The sequence below is a fragment of the Plectropomus leopardus genome, chromosome 23, assembly GCF_026936395.1.
Source record: "Plectropomus leopardus strain MGB_pleo_1.0 chromosome 23, ASM2693639v1, whole genome shotgun sequence".
Classification (NCBI taxonomy): Eukaryota; Metazoa; Chordata; class Actinopteri; order Perciformes; family Serranidae; genus Plectropomus; species Plectropomus leopardus.
The window spans coordinates 3773113-3791223 of NC_142198.1; the positions used below are offsets into that span (position 1 = coordinate 3773113).

Below are 18111 nucleotides of genomic sequence, written 5' to 3' on the forward strand. Positions count from 1 at the left end.
TCGCCTGAAAAGTAGAGCCACTGTTGACCTAATTTGACCACAGCAGTGAAGTTTACTGTCCGTGTTTGGTCCTCTGATCAGACACGAGAGAAGGTTGCAGAGGAAATCCATAAACATTGTGTGCATCGATGTGTTTTCAGATAAAGACATCATCTACATCTGTCCGTACAGCGGAGCAGTGAAAGGCAAAGTGCTGATCACCAACTACAGACTCTACTTCAAGAGCTCAGATGCTGTAAGTCCTGTTCAACTCATGTAGTGTGTGTGTGTGTGTGTGTGTGTGTGTGTGTGTGTGTGTGTGTGTGTGTGTGTGTGTGTGTGTGTGTGTGTGTGTGTGTGTGTGTGTATGATGCAACCACAGTGTAAAATCACGTTATAAAAATAAGTAAATCAATATATACTAATGTCCAACAAAGAGACAACTATTCCAGTGTCTCGACAGTGTGTTATTGTGTTACTTTGGTGTATTAAAGGATTAGTTTGGATTCATCAAACTCACACAATACCACAACAAATGAACTGATAGAGGCAGCAACAGCTCCACTGAGGTAAAATGACTGTTTTTGTAACTGAAACCTGATTTAAAGAGGTTTTATTTTCAGTTCCGTTCTCTGTTTTCTGTTTGGAGAAGACTGAGCATACGACATTGATCATACTGCGTGAGTTGTGTGAGAGTTCCTCAACGGGTCTCTTGCTGTTTCTTGAATATGTCTGACAATTTCAGTTTCGGCTCCGTAACCACAGAAGTATCTTGCCATCTCACCAGTTAGACATTCTCATTGTCGTCTTCTTGTAAATGACCCTTTTTTCTCTGACTTGGATGCTTGTTTCCTTTGGTTTCATGTGAGCCGAATGACACAAAAGTTGTCAGTTGCTCACTATAAATTCTTCCGACAATGACCTGCTCTATTAGCCCATGGGCTCAAACGGACAATACACAGACAAGATCATTTTAGGTTTGCAGTGCATGTGTGAAAGGGGCTTAACTAGCTCTAGCGTCTCCCAGGTGTTTCTAATTTGTACATTTTGCAATATTTACCTTTGTGCTCTGGATTTTTCTTTCTGCCAGTATTGAACTGTGGCACAGTTGTTGTGTGTTAGTGTAAGAACTCGTTGACTCTGTTTGTGGCAGGACGTTACGGTGACGCTGAACGTTCCTCTGGGTGCCATCAGTCGCGTGGAGAAGATGGGCGGGGCATCGAGCAGAGGAGAAAACTCTTACGGCCTGGATATCACTTGCAAGGTGTGTGTGTGTGTTTGTGTGTGTGTGTATTACACGGATACACAGTATATGGATTATACACATGAAATGCGTATATGAAATCGCTGGTTGTTTGTGTTTCCCTGAGCAGCTATCAGTAACGGAGCTCAGCCAGCCATTATTATAACTGACTACAGTTATGTTTGACAGTTATGAGTGAGATGCTTAATCTGTGGATGCTCTTTTAAGCTTAGTGAGTTTTATGAAGTCATCCAAAAATCAATCACCATCACACATTCTGCCTTCAGGAAATGCTCCTGTACTTTGTAAAAGTGTTATACTGTGTGTGTGTGTGTTGATAGTTACGTTGTTTATTTTGTCTCCTCAGGACATGAGGAACTTGAGGTTTGCCTTGAAGCAGGAAGGTCACAGCAGGAGAGATATCTTCGAGCTCCTCTTCAAATACGCCTTCCCCCTCTCACACAGTCTGGTGAGACAGCTTCTGACTTCTGCTGCCACCTGCTGACAAGCACGGCTTTTCTGTTTCTGCAGGAAAAAAAACACATGATTCTTTCTTCTTCTTATTTATTTATTTATTTATTTATTTATATGTTTAATTAATTACAGGTATTTTTCTTGTACTTTCTACATTTTCTTTGCTAATTTTTGTGTAATTTCTTAGTTTGTGTATTTCTTCTGCTCATTGTCATATTTGAAAGAAATCACGCCAAGCATGATACATGAGATACACGTAGCCTCATATTCTCGCATGGTTTGATCCACATTGTTTGGACAAACCATGAACACAATAAGCGAAAAAAAACCTGATGTTGACCCAGGTGTTCAATGGTTTAACGGAAGACTTTGAAACTGCTTTTATGTTGAATATTAACCTGAAACACTGAGAGCATTTAAAGCAGCGAGCCGAGAGATGACATTTTTCAGCTCTCAGTCATCCTCCGTTTGTTTCAATGCCCAGTATTCATGCAAATGTTGAAGGCAGAGATGCAGCCCCCTCATCATCCGTGATGACACACAGCTAGCCGCCCACATCACAGCTACATCTGCCTGGCTAATGTCCGCACACGCTGAAGTCTATCTCTGTGCTGCGTCTGTATGAGCCAGTGGAGACGTTCACTGGCTCATACGTACTGGACGCTGGCACAGCTTCATCTTTGAAGAATGTTGATGGCGCTCACAAAGTTATTTCAAACTGGTTGTTTGATTAAAATGTCAGAGCTATAAAGGCCACATTTGACTTCCAAATTTTAATAAAAGCCTTTCAATCACAGAGCATCCAAATGTTACATGCTTTCCTAACAGCAACTTAAAGCTAAATATTATTTATATAAATCCTAAATAAACATTATGTAAATTCAGGTTCTGGGCCTGATTGTTACAAAAAAAAATTCAAGTTTTTTTTATCGTTTATTAGTGCTTAAACAATTAGATGATGAATCATTCAACAGAAATCTCAGCAGCAGTAATTGTTGTAGCTACACTGGTCCAAAGAATTTCTGGCCACCCTTCGTACTTATGTTTTCTGACGATTTATTTGCTCTCCTCTCTATTTCCTAACCGTGAAATACCGTGAAAACTATAACAAAAATGACAGAAATTAAGTTTTTAAAAGCATACATTTTCCACTCACCCTCAGTCCAACGTCTATCGTTAAGCCGTCTAATGAGCACGACAGAAATGTGCTAAAATAAACAAAATGACTCCAATACACCACCAGTGTCCATGTAAGGCACCTTAACAACATGATACATAATAGAATAAAGAACAGTTACAGTTTCCTAGGGGTTAAACAATATTGTTTTCTCAGGGCCAATACCGATTATTAGTTCTTAATGAGACAAACTGATATTTGGAATTGATCTATCGTCTATATTTAAAATTTGGAAAATAACAACCTCCAACACAACCTTGTTAAATGCCTGTAGCAAATGATTAATCAAAACTGAAATTTAACATCAAATACAGCATTTTTTTTCTAAAGTCAACTGAAAATGTGAATAAAAAATTAATAAATAAAAAGTAAATTAATATAATAATAATAATAATAATTAATTAGTAAATTAATTTTTACAAAGTAAAAATTCCTTCTATGCTGACATTTTTAGCAGTTTTTCATTAATTAATTTTATCCATGAACATTAAAATACAACGCTGATAAGAATAACCGGCAAAATGCCACATATCTGCCCCGATAACCGGCCACGCCCCCTACCATGAGCACCTTTATGACCACGTGTAGAATATTGTTACTCTGGAGTCGAACATTCATCGTCTGCAGCTATGTTGCTCTTACCCACAATGCTTCTTAACACCTGATTTATCAAGATTTATCAAGACACAAGACTTTTGAGACAGTTACAATTTGTAATTGTCAATGACTTGTTATATTCACTCATCTTGCTTCTATAATGTGAGGATTTGCTGTTTTTCTTTGTTTGCTGTCATTGTAAAGAAATTGTCTTTCGATTGTCAGATGCACAAAAATACATTGGAAGATGTCAAACGTTAGGCTCATTTATGTTCAATGTTAAATACGTACAAAGATTTGAAACCGAGCATTACCAGTGGAAATCATGGGATCAGTGAAGCATAATTTAAGCAAGACACGACAAATACATTTAAAAAATGTCAGACTTAGGAACGCTACTTAGTATTACTTCCAGTTTTTCCAGGGGGCCAATCACAGCATTGCAGTGAAGGAAAAAAATGTCACACAAGCTATCAGGAGCTTGTTGATCACAAGCTGTCACTGTTCTGGCAGGTGTGTGTGTCTGTGCTGCTGCTGTAATACCATTATAGTGTGTAATGAAAGTCTTCCTCTTACCATCCAGCCGCTGTTTGCTTACGTGACTCAGGAGAAGTATGGAGAGAACGGCTGGGACGTCTACAAACCCATCGAGGAGTTCAGACGGCAGGTAAGGAGGCACACAAGCGCAGAACTACGACTTTACTATCACACCACTTGTCAATAATCCCATTGCTGCTGCTGCACAATTCTGTAGTGTAGACGTGCTGTTTAAACTGAACTAGAAGGTTAAAGGATGTCCAATACTACCATCTGGTGTTTACATGTGCCGACGCATGTAAACAGAGCAGCTGTGTGACATTCACAAAAATTATAAATAAAGTAGCTTGACACGGCTGCCAAATCCCACATTTAGTATAAGACACACACAGTTCAAACTTATTTGAATGCGAGCTTCCCCCCTAGAAGCTTTATTCAAACTAATGGCTAAAATGGATATTTATCGTCAGTTCAGCGCAGTGCTTGCTTTTGTTTTGACGGTCTTAATCAAGCAACATCACCAGTGCACTTCTACTGGAGGAAATGAAGAGGAGAAGAAGGCGAGCATGCCCAGAGAGAACGCAGCCAGAGATGAATCAGCTTCATAGTTTACATAATGCAAATTTTTTTGTGATCACTTTATGAAAAGGTTTACCCCCCGCAACTGAAATTTGAATCAGTTTGGGCCTGTTTAAGCCGACTGAGGTGTTTTACATGGATCATGATTAATCTGTTTTGGCTTTTAAACCTATTCTAATCAGATTAAAAGGCTCCATGTAAATGTGCTTAGAGATGATGATGATGATTGTGTTTTTGCAGGGCTTACCTAATAACAAGTGGCGTATAACATTCATCAATAAGAACTATGAGCTGTGTGACACCTACCCCACTGTGCTGACTGTACCCTTTAAAAGTAAAGAGGAGGACCTGAGACGAGTGGCTGCCTTCAGGTCCAGAGGACGCATACCGGTGAGCACCAAACTCAACCTTACTATGCATGAGTATGGGATACCCTCACAAGAGCAGAAGATTCAATCCATTGATGGTTTGGTCTGTTTATGTGAAATTTTGAGAAAATAAAAACATAGAAGGACAAAAACATTTCTCTTTGAGTGGAATGTATTGAATTGGATAGACTGTATCACAGAAATATTTAAAAAATGGCATTAGCCTAGAGCAGAAGTAAAACTGAGAAAGTTGAACTTTGGTTGCAGTTTGGTTCATTCCTCATTTTTGGGCTGCTGTTGTAGAATCAGAACTGCTATCACTTCTTCTAATCATTCTGACTCACCATCCAAACTAAGCTTAAAAAAACTCCACTCAAACATCCTGTAATACATGTTTCTGCCATTACAGGCAGCCCTCCATGAGCGTATTTTGTCACTCTTTTGCCCCGAGTATATCGAAAACAGTCCGTTCTTTCAGACTTTATTGCTACCTGAAAGTGAGTCCATGTCCTCCAGTACTGACGGCTCTTTGTGCCGTAGGTTCTGTCATGGATCCACAGAGAGAACCAGGCAGTGATCGTCCGCTGCAGTCAGCCTCTGGTTGGGATGTCTGGGAAAAGAAACAAGGATGACGAGCGCTACCTCGACATGATCAGGGAGGCAAACGACACCGCCAAGCTCACCATCTATGATGCTCGGCCCAGCGTCAACGCTGTGGCCAACAAGGTCAGAACTCTCAGGGGTTAGAGTCAACTACTGGCCAAACCACCATGATACTTTGCATTCTGGGTATACAGTTTAGTCCCCAGAGGATGATTCCAAACAAGAAAGAAATGAATACCAAGATTTAGTTTTGCCTTATTTTATATTTGAACGCCTTCTTTATCCCCAGGCCACAGGAGGAGGCTACGAGGGTGACGAGTACCAAAACGCAGAGCTCATCTTTCTGGACATCCAGAATATCCACGTCATGAGGGAATCTCTGAAGAAACTCAAGGACATTGTCTACCCCAATGTGGAGGAATCTCATTGGCTGTCCAGCCTAGAGTCGACACACTGGCTAGAACACGTAAAGGTAAGACGAAGAATCTGAGTGTTTACATTTTCATTTTTATGCCTCTATGCTGGTGGAATGTTTTCAGGTTGTCAATCCCGTTCTCGTGAATGCAATATCTCAAGTATGCTTTGAGGGAATCTCTTCAGATTTGGCACAAACATCCACTTGGACTTAGTGATGAACTGGACTTAGTGATTTTGGTCAAAGGTCACTTAGAGGTCACTGTAACCTTTGGCCTTGCACTTATCTCGTGAGAGAAATATTTCAAGAAGACCTTGGGGGAACGTCCTCTAATTTGGCAAAAACAACCACTTGGACTCAACGATCAACTGATTAGATTTTGGTGGTCAGAGGTCACTGTGACCTTGCGTCCATCTCATTTTTGAGAACCTAATATCTCAAGAAGGCCATATGGGAATTTCCTCAAATATGCCACAAACGGTCAATAGGATGCAAGGATAAACTGATTAGTATTTGGTAATCATAGGTCAAGGTCACTGTGACCTCACAAAACATCTCATTGGCCATAACTCAAGAATTCATCTGCTAGTTATGACAAAATTTCACACAAACGTCTAATGGGATTAAAAAAGGTGATGACACCAATTTGTGTCACACTGATCTTGAAACTTTGCAGATTGAATAGCTCTTCTGTGCTGCCGGGGAAAGGATTTGAGCAAAAAATCTGTGTTTTCAAATCTGCAGCTACGTCAGACTAACTTTTAAAGCATTGTCAGCTGTCATGGCTACGTATGAGTCTGGACAGACATAGATGTAAACCCTACTCTAACTTAACTAAACTTGAATAAAAAAATTGTTTGGGTGAGAAATTTGTTTTCCCAGAACTATAAAAGAAACAGTCACATGTGAAGCAATAGAATCAAAACCAGTTCTGTTAAAAATGTATCTTTGTCTTGTCTTTTCACCAAATAATAGAAAAGTATAGATAGTGGTATTGATAAAGACTTGCATCCTCAAGGAGTCTCAATAATAGTATCATTATCAATAAAAATGAACAGTCCCCATCCCTAAATTTGACTGATTTGTAGAGGCATACAACTGCAAGGCACTAATTCTAGTTCTTTCAGGTATTTTGCCTTCATGAGCGGTCATTACTAATTCTTTTAATGCTTCTTTATGTGTGCAGCTGGTGTTGTCTGGAGCCATCCAAGTAGCAGACAAGGTATCCAGTGGGAACTCGGTGGTGGTTCACTGCAGTGACGGCTGGGACCGGACTGCTCAGCTCACCTCTCTGGCCATGCTGATGCTGGACAGTCATTACCGCACGCTCAGAGGATTCCAGGTCAGTAACTGCTTGAATAAGAACAAGCAGGGGAAACTGCTCATCCACAGCAGAGAACAGCACAGTGAGCCGCACAGTGAGCAGCAGTCGCACCGATGCAGCGGTTTTACTGTAGTTCAGAGTAAAAGAATGTCACTTGTTAAAGCTGAAGTGAGATGAACGGACAGGAAGTGAAGATTTGTGTTGTTTCAGGTGCTGATTGAGAAGGAGTGGATCAGCTTTGGGCACAAGTTTGCCTCAGTAAGTAACATTTTATCAGCTCCTGTCTTTGGAATGACTTGCTTCAGCTTTGTGTGTGTGTGTTTGACATTTATGCAAGAAACGGTTCCGTTGACTGCTAAAAATAGTATAGGTTTCTTTTAATTATTTGATGTGTGTGTTTGTGTGTGTGCAGAGGATAGGTCACGGTGACAAGAACCATGCAGATCAGGACAGATCGCCCATCTTCGTACAGTTCATTGACTGTGTGTGGCAGATGACTAAACAGGTATGTTGAACGCATTTCTATTATGTGTCTGTGGAAGCTCTAAACAAATTGTTAGACTGATATGACATCGTGGTTTTTTTCACATTTGAGCCAGCAATTTGGGTTTCATTTAATTAAATCCTGTTTCACAAATAGGCCCAGTGAGAAGATTCTCAACTCTATTTTAATTGTTTAAGCACAATAATCAGCGTAAAGCAGAAGGTCTTGGATGCACAGACTGTGTGGGCGTCTTCATCTGCTGTTTTGGTTCATGTAGGTGCAGCAGCTCAAAGTGCAAAAGAGCTCAATATAAATAAAGAAATGATGGTGACTAAACTTTCAACCAGTCACAGAACTGCTGTCTAGTGATTTGGGGTTGGATCACAAAAAAATGTTCTAAATGTAAAGATGGAAAGTCAGCTGTGACACACAGGTCTAATAAACTGCTATAATCCCCTGAGTCCTGCAGAAACAGAAGCATACTGTAATAGAGTTATGTCCTCCTCTCCTCAGTTTCCAACAGCATTTGAGTTTAATGAGCGCCTCCTGCTGACAATCCTGGATCACCTCTACAGCTGCTGCTTCGGGACTTTCCTCTACAACTGTGAGAGTGCACGAGACCAACATGTAAGACTGGACGTCACACGCCACCTGCTCTGAGTTTCCTTACAGCAGGATTTGACTTTAATTTGCAGTGAATTTCAGCGTGAGATGTCTCACAGTTCTCCTCTGTACTGTGCAGGAGGTGAGGTCGAAGACGGTGTCTCTGTGGTCTCTGGTCAACAGTAAGATGGAAATGTATTTAAACCCCTTCTACACCCCGGAGTCCGGCAGGGTCCTTTACCCCGTTGCCAGCATGCGCCACCTAGAGCTGTGGGTAACATACTACATCCGCTGGAACCCACGCATACGACAACAGGTAGGACCGCCAGTGTGTTTTTGATAATATACTGTGACCCTCCGGGGCCTAAAAGCCACAAATAGGTCTGTTGTTTTAATGTGATTTTGCTTCATATCTATGGAAGTATTTACCAATTCTTTGTCAAATTAATTAATCAGACCAAAGATACACAGTAAGGGGTCAGACAATTTTGTACTTTTAGAAAATGTATGTAATTATGTCATAATTGAAATGGATATACATTACGCAACCATCACAAATTATTTTTATAATAGCAAGTTTAAAATTTTACTGAAAAGATTTGAACATATCATAATGTTACTTAAAGCAAGTTCCATTAGTTATGGCCACCAGCTGCTAACAGCTAAAAGCAAACAGCTAACATTAATTAGCTCTCCTGCTGATATAAACACCTTTACTGACGCGTGGATAGTGATTTTATGCATTTACTTATTTGTATTTATTGGAAGCCAAGCAGTGCTCAAACCTGTAAATGAATCTACTCAGTGTACAACTCAGTCTACTCACTATAAATGTAATAGTGTCATTCACATTGACATATTTTCTAATGGTGACATACTGTTAGCCTTTGTTATTGGACCAGCAGCTGTGTATTAGTCAGTAATGTGTGTGTGTGTTGTGTGTTGCAGCAGCAGAGTCCGGTGGAGCAGCGCTACATGGAGCTGTTGGCCCTCAGAGACCAGTACTTGAAGAAGCTGGAGGAGCTTCAGCTGTCCGACTCCTCCCCTTCCTCCCGTCTGGCTAACAACCCCAACACCTCCTCCTCCAGCTCCTCCACACCTCCACAGCAATACACACAGCTACACACTCCTCTCTGAGGGCTGCTCTTACACACACACACACACACACACACACACACACACACAAAATATTACACTTGTTGACTTGCACTTATGTCCTCTTCACTCTGATTTCTGTCAGTCTCTCACACACACAGGGATTAATTAGTATTGTGCAGTCCTAACTGTCGATAACAGAATGCTAATAAGATTTAGATTTGATGGCTAATTCTAACACCATAGTGGTGATGATGGTGATTTATGCAATATGTCACAGTACAGCCTTTGTCAGACTTTTCTACACACACTCGTCATACAGGGAAGCCTTAAAGACATTCAGTGGCTTTCAGTTCAAGGGCTTGAACACACAGGACACACAGTGGATGTGTAGAAGCACACAGGCAGCAGAGCAGAGCCAGGTTATGTGTTGTCACTGTAAATCATGCTATGATTTGACACCAGGAAAACTGTTGGTGGTTTTCTGAACAATCACCAAAGAACTGCATGCATATACTATAAAATAGATCTTTTTGCTAAGCTGGGCTTACCATGTCGTGGAGCCATCAAACTGATGATAATGTTCTTATCTGTCTAGTTGAGTTCATTTTTGATCTTGGTACAGGGTAATTTTGGTATTTTTTAACCTGGACTCTTATCTCCCAAGGTTTTGTGTCAAACTAATGGAAACGACAATTTTTGAAATTGGTCCAGACAGGCTGCAGTGTAACCAACCTGTTTGCAATGTAAATTTATCTCTGCTAAAAGTGCTTGTTTTTGCCACTGATAGGCTCAGCTAAGTGTATTCTAAATTACAGTTTATTTAAATGAAGTGTGGTGGGCTTGGCGACAGCAATTTCTGGTAAAACAAAAAGAATCTTCCTCACTTATAAAAAGGTCTATCTCTGTAGGGATCCTTTCAAAACAAATTGTCAGACACTTAGAATAACAATCCGAGCCTGTGAGTTGCAAAAATATCCATTTTTGGTGTACATAAATTGATGGGTTTGGCGATGTCAATATCATGGCTGCTTCAGGTTAAACAAAAAGGATCTCACACTCTTACCAAAAGGTTTATCTCTGCAGGCATCCTTTTCATAATGATGTCAGACACTTAGAATAACAATCCGAGTCTGACAGTGGCAAAAACAAGCGGTCTTAGCAGATGTAAATTGACAGGTTTGGTGATGGCAATTTTGGGACTGTGTCTCATAAAACAAAAAAGAACTTTCTCCTAAACCAAAAGCTCTATCTCTGTAGGGATCCTTTCAATAAATTGTTAGACACTTGAAATAATAATCTGAGTCTGTCAGTCGCAAAAACAAGGCCATTAGTGGACGTAAAATGATGAGTTTGGCTCAAGGGCTGTTTCTAGTTGAACAAAAAAGATCTTACTCATTCATAAAAATGTCTGCCTCAGTAGGGATCCTTTCCATAATGTTATCAAACACCTAAAATAACAGTTGAGCCTGTCAGTGGCAAAAAAACACTTTTAGTGAATGTACATGATGGTGCAAACAAGTGCACTCATTCAATACTGGACAGCTAAAAAAATGTTGTTTTCATTAGTTACTTAGACACAAAAACAGGGTAAAATGGGGTCCAGGTTAAAAACTTCACTCACTTTGTAAAAACTAAGTTTGAATAGTTGTCAAATTTAAAGAGCTAAAGAGAAAACCCATAGCCCTTTCTTTGACAATGTAACACATTTCATAGTTGGATGTCAGACTGCTGTTCGTTGACACCTCTGTCTTTGTCAGCCTGCTGTGTCCTGCTACACAAGCGCCACTGTCCTGTGTGAACAAAGCGAAAAGCTAATCAAGATGTTGTACAATTCTCACTTCTCACACTTTTTTCCTACTTGCTGCACTGCTACTGAGTGTTGCCCTGTTGCTCGAGGAGTCGATCAGAAGTGCTGCAGAGCTCGTGCAGCAGAGTTGGAGGCTTTGAGCTTCTTCGGTGGTTGTCGCTGTATGTCTCCAGCTAAGTGTATATATCAGGTGTGTCCGATTTGGATGGATTGATTTGGAATTTGTTGCTCATCACCTGAGGGTGAAAGCTCGAGCTGTCTCTGCCACGTGTGGTTTGCCACTGCTGTCAGCTACGCTCACCGGAGCAGTATGTTCCAGTACTTTCTAAGCTATAGCGCTGAGACAAAATGCAGTTCTAGCCAACAGGCAGAGTTTGGGTAGAAGGAATCAGTCATTTACTTTGATGAATGCGGTTTGAAATAATATTAGGTGCTCAAGATAGTCTAGGGAAATGAAGTGGTGCTGGCCTCTGATCCTGGATCAGTTCTTGTGCTTTGATATTGTCACTAAACACACAAACCCTGGATGGGGAAACCTGCCCAGGTCCATGATAGCCTTACCATGCCAAGGTGTTTGTAACCAGCACACAGAAATACGGTTAGCTCTCCCCTTTAAATACACCTTTTGTAAATGTGACTGTTTTTTAGATGTTCTATCCACCCCCATTGAAAAGTCCCATGTGAACACTCACACGTCATTTTATAGCACATGTGCTTTTTGGACAGGTGTGGGGTTTTTTTCCCTCTACATTTAAATTAGATATTATGTTGGTCAGTTTTTACATAAGAAATTGAAGTTTTAGTCAGTAAATAAACTGTCAGATTACAGCTTTGTGTGGCAAACAAAATTGCTTCTTTTTTTTGTACGTAATATTTTAAATCTCAAAATGATGATGATGCTATCTTGTAATTTGGATTCACTGCCTCGAAAGTATGGCCTAGTGCATCATAATTCTGAATTTAAGAAGTATATTTTGACCTTTAGGTGGGAAAAGATACTTTGAGTCAATTAAAACTTACCTCATAATTATAGGCCCAGACCCTATTTCTGCATTTTTTGTGTAAAAGTGACTACTGGAGAAGAATTTTTGCCACCAGCTTCAAAAACTTGCGTCTCCATAAGCAACTTAGACACAAAAACATGGTAAAACGGAGTACTAAAGGCACCCATTAATATCTCGTTATTTTGACTTACGTTGAGTATTTCTATTTGTCATAATTTATCTTTTTTTACTGACTCAGATGAGCTTCCCTTAAATCACCCGATAAGAAAACACAAAATTCAACCTGTCCAAAAAGCACAGGTAGTTGTCTCTTTGGGTTTTGGTGCTGCCATGGAGCTGGTGTCTACAGAGCGGTGTGCAGAGTCAAACTCAGGATATCGTATGGACAATAGTGTGTGTGTTTGTGGATAAAAGAGGGATGTTGGAAAGAGAGAACTGAATAGCCTGATAAAAGAATTTTGCTGCTAACTCCAAGGGCTCCCATTTTGTTTAGTTTGAAAAGAGTTGAGACAAACAGCAGAATAATGGCCAGCGTGCTGGTAACACGTCTGTCACAGTTATATGTACTGTATCATTTAGTCTGTCACGATGATGACAAGGCTGTTTATTACAATCACTCTTGAGTTTAAGTTCTCTGCCACCATATTGGTTCTTAGTCTGGTAGCCCTCAGTCTCTGGTCATTAATTCCAACATTGGCCACTTAATAAATAATTGGGCTTGATTACTGGAGTACTGTAAGTTGAGGATTTGAGTGTGATACTTTGTGTTGCCAGCACATCATAATCCCTCAGAGAGAAACTGAATAAATTGTGCTGATGTGTTGTTTTGTTGATGCTAGTTGTGGAGTCCGTCACCGAAAACAAAGATAAAACCTGTTTTTAGCTATTAAGAGGAGCTCCAGGCCTGGTCCTGGGCGCAGTTTAGCTTTAACACTGCAACTGTACTGTGCTCTGGCTCCATACCCAAGCGAAACTTCTCTGCATAATTTGTTCAAACTAAATACAGGGTAGATTCACCTGGAAGTCTACTTGAACCACCACTGTTGACCATGTCCACCTGGCACTATATTTATAACATTTCATAAAAACCTCTTTCACAAATGAATATTGTGCTTCAGTACCCCAGAAGGTCTGAGGTATTGTTAATCGGTGGTCTGTCTGAATGGGTTATGGCACATCAACCGGCCCCTCTCCTGTCCTGAGTTGAACACTGGCCCAAAGCTAGTGAATAGATGTTTCTTGCCAGAACTTTCTTATTATAGTTAACTCCACTTCGTATGATGTATGCAGAACAAAGAATAGCCACGTTTCCACCAAACTCTTCCAGTATAGCACCGTTAGGACTCGTATATAAGTCACGCAGACATGTACCAAAACCAATGGCTTGTGCATTGAGTCCTTGTCAAGCAAGAGTGATGATTCTCTCTTGATCATTCAATGGACTGCAGTGTTCCTAAGTCAACCTTTTAGTATTGGATCAGGGTGCCGGGTACCTCAGGGGTAACCCCCCCGCAAAACAAAGAAAACGGGAAGGAATGGAAGAGTTCTATTGGTACCATCCAAAACTTTGACAATGGGAATGCAAAAATGACAATTTTAATGTGCAACAACCTGAACTAAACTCATACGAACCAAACCAAAAGCAAATTTGAGAATCTTATGATAGCCCTTCTCTACCTATGAGTGGCTAGCACTCATCGCCTTCATTAGTTAAATTGGTAAGATTTAGGAAAGAGGAATGGGATTGGTTAGAGTCAGGGTAAGAATGTCAGGGTATACCAATCAGAGGCAAAGTTAGGTGGGCCATCCCTTCGCTTAGGATTCACAAATTTGTGAACCGGACTGCTTGGTGGAAACAAGGCCAATGGGACTTTCCATCTGGAACCCTCACTACCATAAATATTTTCTCTCTTGCTTCTCTAGAGCATCGTGTAGTCCTAAATAAGCAGCCTTCCTGGTGAAAGAGAGTTTTGATTTAAGGAACTTCAGAAAAAGCCAGCTCAGACTCTAGTACTTTTTCCCTCACATGGTTTTGTTTGACTGATTGGGTTCCCAGTAAGTTGGAAGCAACAATGCATTGAGATGATGCATGGCATGTGCAGTTTGACAGTTTCAATTGTGAACGAGGTGCAATAAGTCATTTTGCGAGGTGTGTCAGGTTATGTCCAGATTTGTGCCTTGATTCTTGTGAGAATCTCCTTCACCTCTTAAAAGATACACACTCGAGCTATCCTGGGTCATGTTTGAGACTGACTGCTCTGGGTTCCAAAGGAAAAAAGCCTTGTATGATTTGGGAGGATGCCATGCTGTTGTTCATGGGTCAGTGCCAGTTTAAAGTGGGAGGAAGTGGGCGGATTCTGCAGGCATTCCTCCAGTAACTACAGAGGGCAGTTTACCAACTTACCTTTCCCCGTGTTAAAGAAAATCTCTGTTTATTTCCTTCGAATCCTACACTGTGTGACTCTGCAACAGATCACATGGTAGCAAGACAAACTAACACTTTTATGTTTCATCAACAGTTTAGTACAGAGATCCATATTTATCTGAGCTTAGTGCAAAGCTTCAGTCAGAACTGAGGATCTGTATCCAAAGCTGCCTTACTTATGAGCATTTGTTAGCTGGAAGCCAGTCACCAGTCCATCCAAGAACTTCCTGGGTTTTGTTCAAAATTCAGTTTGTGCACAAACCTGCCTTGAAAACAGGAAGTCAACACCCAAAGCTGTACTTCAAATGTTACTGACCCTAGCTCACAAGATACAGTTGCTGCTAATGTTGCAACAATACCAGAATTTTAAACTTTGATAAAATAATAACTGATGATTCCACAACAAAAATGGGAAAAGTCTTAGGCACACGGTGCTGATGAGGAAAAAGTCATTGAAGACATACCAAGACATTTGTAATAATGTTCATAGTAATTACAACTAAAAAACTTATTGTAGATCTGTTCTTTTATAGCTTTGGATCTTTCGATAATATAAAATATTTAATTAACAGAGATGATATGGTTTGAAACCCACAGTATCTAAAAAGTATTCAAGTATCAACACTTTTGACTACCATAATTGATACATTGACTAAGTCTAGTCCTAGCAACTCTACCTTGGCTTTTTGTAATTCTCGTATCTAAATCAGTGTTTCTCAGTCAGGGTCCTTGAGAGAGTTCCAGGGGCTCCCAAGAAAAATAGACATGTAAGAATCATAACCGCAACTAAGTTGAAAACTATAGAATTCCGGTCTTTGTCCTATCTAAAAAACAATCTCTTTTCTTCAGATTGAGGTCCCTGAAGAAATATCTCATCAAATGGAGGTTTGTGTCCTAATCACTATCAATTTAGGGGGTCCTTAACATGAAAAAGTTTGAGGATTATTGATCTAAAGAATATAACCAATCAATATTTCACCAATGGCTTTGTCAGTTCCCTACCTCGGTCTCAAAATGACTGGACTTTGAGAAGTCTCACTATTTCATTGGTCAAAACACATTCAACTCTCATTACTTGAGAGCACATTTCATCGTAACTGTATCTATTAACTGTAAAGATAGGATGGTTCCACCCTGTGAAGGTACATTGCCGACCAGTCTAGGATGTAAAAGTTTTAAGTTGAATTTCAGAACCTCAACAGTGAGCTTTTAGAACAGTGGTGTAGTTGAGGGTATACCAAGGCCTTTTTCTGGCTTTTTAGAGTATACCCATATGTATCAGCCCAAAAGCCATTGGAATATTGAGTATACCCACTCTCTACATGGGAACGTACATAAGAGTCATCAACTACCACTCCACCACTGTCAAAGAGTATGTGTTGTTCTGATTGCTCTCGTAATGTTACGGCAGACTCAACATTGTCTTGACCTTCGCAAGTGCAAGTATTTCAGCAAGAAATTGGAATTTTTTACTGATTAAAGCCAGAAATTATGTGACCAACACAAACAAGGTTCAGAACCATTACATTATTACCAATGAATATAAATGTAACTCCAAGAATTAGCCAGCAGGTGTCACTAAAGCTGAGTTTCTGGCATCACCAGGGGTAACAAAATTAGCAATCTGTGTGAATTAAGTCTGGGCCTTACACAAAAGAAGATGACTTTGGCTACCTGGTAGTATTTCAGATCTCAAACATGACCTTTACTATGTCTGGGTGGGTCAGAGTGGGCAGATTAGAGTGTGCAGCCTGATCCCTATGTTCACAAAGAGGTGAATTAACAGGTTCTACCTAATGGATACTTTTGACAAGTCCTCTAAGAAAGGTCTGATCTTATTGAGGAGGTTCATGGGTCGAAACAACAGAGACGAGGTGACGGCAACATAAAAAGTGTGCATTGGTCGGGTGGTTGTGTTTTTAGGGAAAAACAGATGAAAATCTATTTTTATTATTTTTTACTTTGTACAAGCACCATGATGTAATTACCTCAATCAAAACCTATTTTACTGTCTAAAGTTCTATTGTTGTAAAATACAATTATTTTATGTAGTGTAAAATCTTACAGTTTTATAAAAAAGGAAAGTAATGTTGGTTCAGAAATTGTTGGTATAAATTGTGGATTTCTGCTCCATTGGTTAAATTTTTTTCTTTTATTTTTGAGGGCATTTCTTTTGGTTTGTACTCGCTAACCCAGGATGAGAAGACAGAAGCTTCTGGATACTGTTCACTCGTCACAAACCTTGACATCTTCCTCTCAGTTCTCTGCTTTTCGATTCACTCTGGCTCTGTGGTGATGAATCTGAGAAGTAACTCTGTCATTGTTCATTTCAAATGTACTCTTTCATTATAATAGGGGGTTGTAGTTTGAGGGGTTTTGTGTCATAATATAGCCTGCTTTTTAATAAATACACATGAAATGTGTTTCAGGATCTTTTTGTCATCAACAAGGGAAGGTGAAAATCAGAATACATTTCAAATGTATTTCTTTAATCATGTTATATCCTCTCCACGCTTTGTTGGATGGGTCCTGTTATGTAAATATTACTGATTAAATTAATTTAAGGATTTCTGACTCTGGTTCTTTGCATGTGGTGTTTATTCATTTATTTTGTTTTGTTTTTTTCATTTGCCTTTCTTTTCAAAGTAGTCCTTTTTAACTCCATCAGCACATTACACCATGGCTGAAGATGCTGAAATGCACAATGTTTTTAGGTAGATGGTTATCTTGCATAACTGCACTCTTTTTTTGAAATAAAGTCAAAATGAGTAAAGTTGTAAACCCTGATAAGCATTCATATGATTGGCTGAGTGCTGATTGTAGTTACATGAGGTCAATGTGTTGCCTGTAAAAGGCATTTGAATGCAGCACAAGAAAATTTATGTTGATCTAGATTTCACAGGGTTAAAGCTGCACATTAATGGGTGCGTCACTGGGTGTTGTGTATTTTTTAGCCTTTTACTTCTTTTAGTAATAATAATAATAAAACATCATGTTGGTGTTGTTCAGGACACTGGGTTGATTCTATGTCATTCCTCTTTTGTAGGTTAAATGTAGTTTTACTATTACTTTCGTGACATTTTATAGAAGGAAGTGAATATGGGTGTACTGGAGCTCCACAGAGAAGCACAGCAGTCTAAGTCCAGCTGTGATGGGAAATCCAAAATGACATGGTCTATCTGAACATGTCACATCATGTTCAGGCACATGTCAAAGCACTGACATGGATGACCTGCTTCACCATCCCAGTGTTGTATCAAAGTATGTTCTCCCGTCAGTTCCAATGGTGTTTCCCCCTGTTAACACATAGTTCCCACCTCAGGTGCACAAGGCCTAGTTGAGTGAAAAGTCATTCAAGTTTCCTTATAAGAACCCTAAATTATTATTATTTAAT

At 39.8% G+C, this 18111-nt stretch overlaps 1 protein-coding gene across 2 annotated transcripts in view; it reads left to right on the top strand.

The window, feature by feature from the left end:
• Positions 1-17296, top strand: part of mtm1 (myotubularin 1) — a 31758-nt gene extending 14462 nt beyond the window's left edge. The window contains exons 4-16 of one of the 2 annotated variants that reach the window (XM_042512027.2): positions 141-235; positions 1133-1243; positions 1590-1691; positions 4054-4137; positions 4827-4976; positions 5495-5680; positions 5847-6029; positions 7159-7314; positions 7507-7554; positions 7709-7801; positions 8294-8407; positions 8523-8699; positions 9332-17296. In XM_042512027.2, coding sequence (XP_042367961.1) covers positions 141-235; positions 1133-1243; positions 1590-1691; positions 4054-4137; positions 4827-4976; positions 5495-5680; positions 5847-6029; positions 7159-7314; positions 7507-7554; positions 7709-7801; positions 8294-8407; positions 8523-8699; positions 9332-9520 — 1688 coding nt within the window. In that variant the 3' untranslated portion in view covers positions 9521-17296. The remainder of the gene's footprint in view (positions 1-140; positions 236-1132; positions 1244-1589; positions 1692-4053; positions 4138-4826; positions 4977-5494; positions 5681-5846; positions 6030-7158; positions 7315-7506; positions 7555-7708; positions 7802-8293; positions 8408-8522; positions 8700-9331) is intronic. The other variant, XM_088073321.1, reaches the window with a different exon arrangement.
• Positions 17297-18111: the final 815 nt, after the last annotated feature.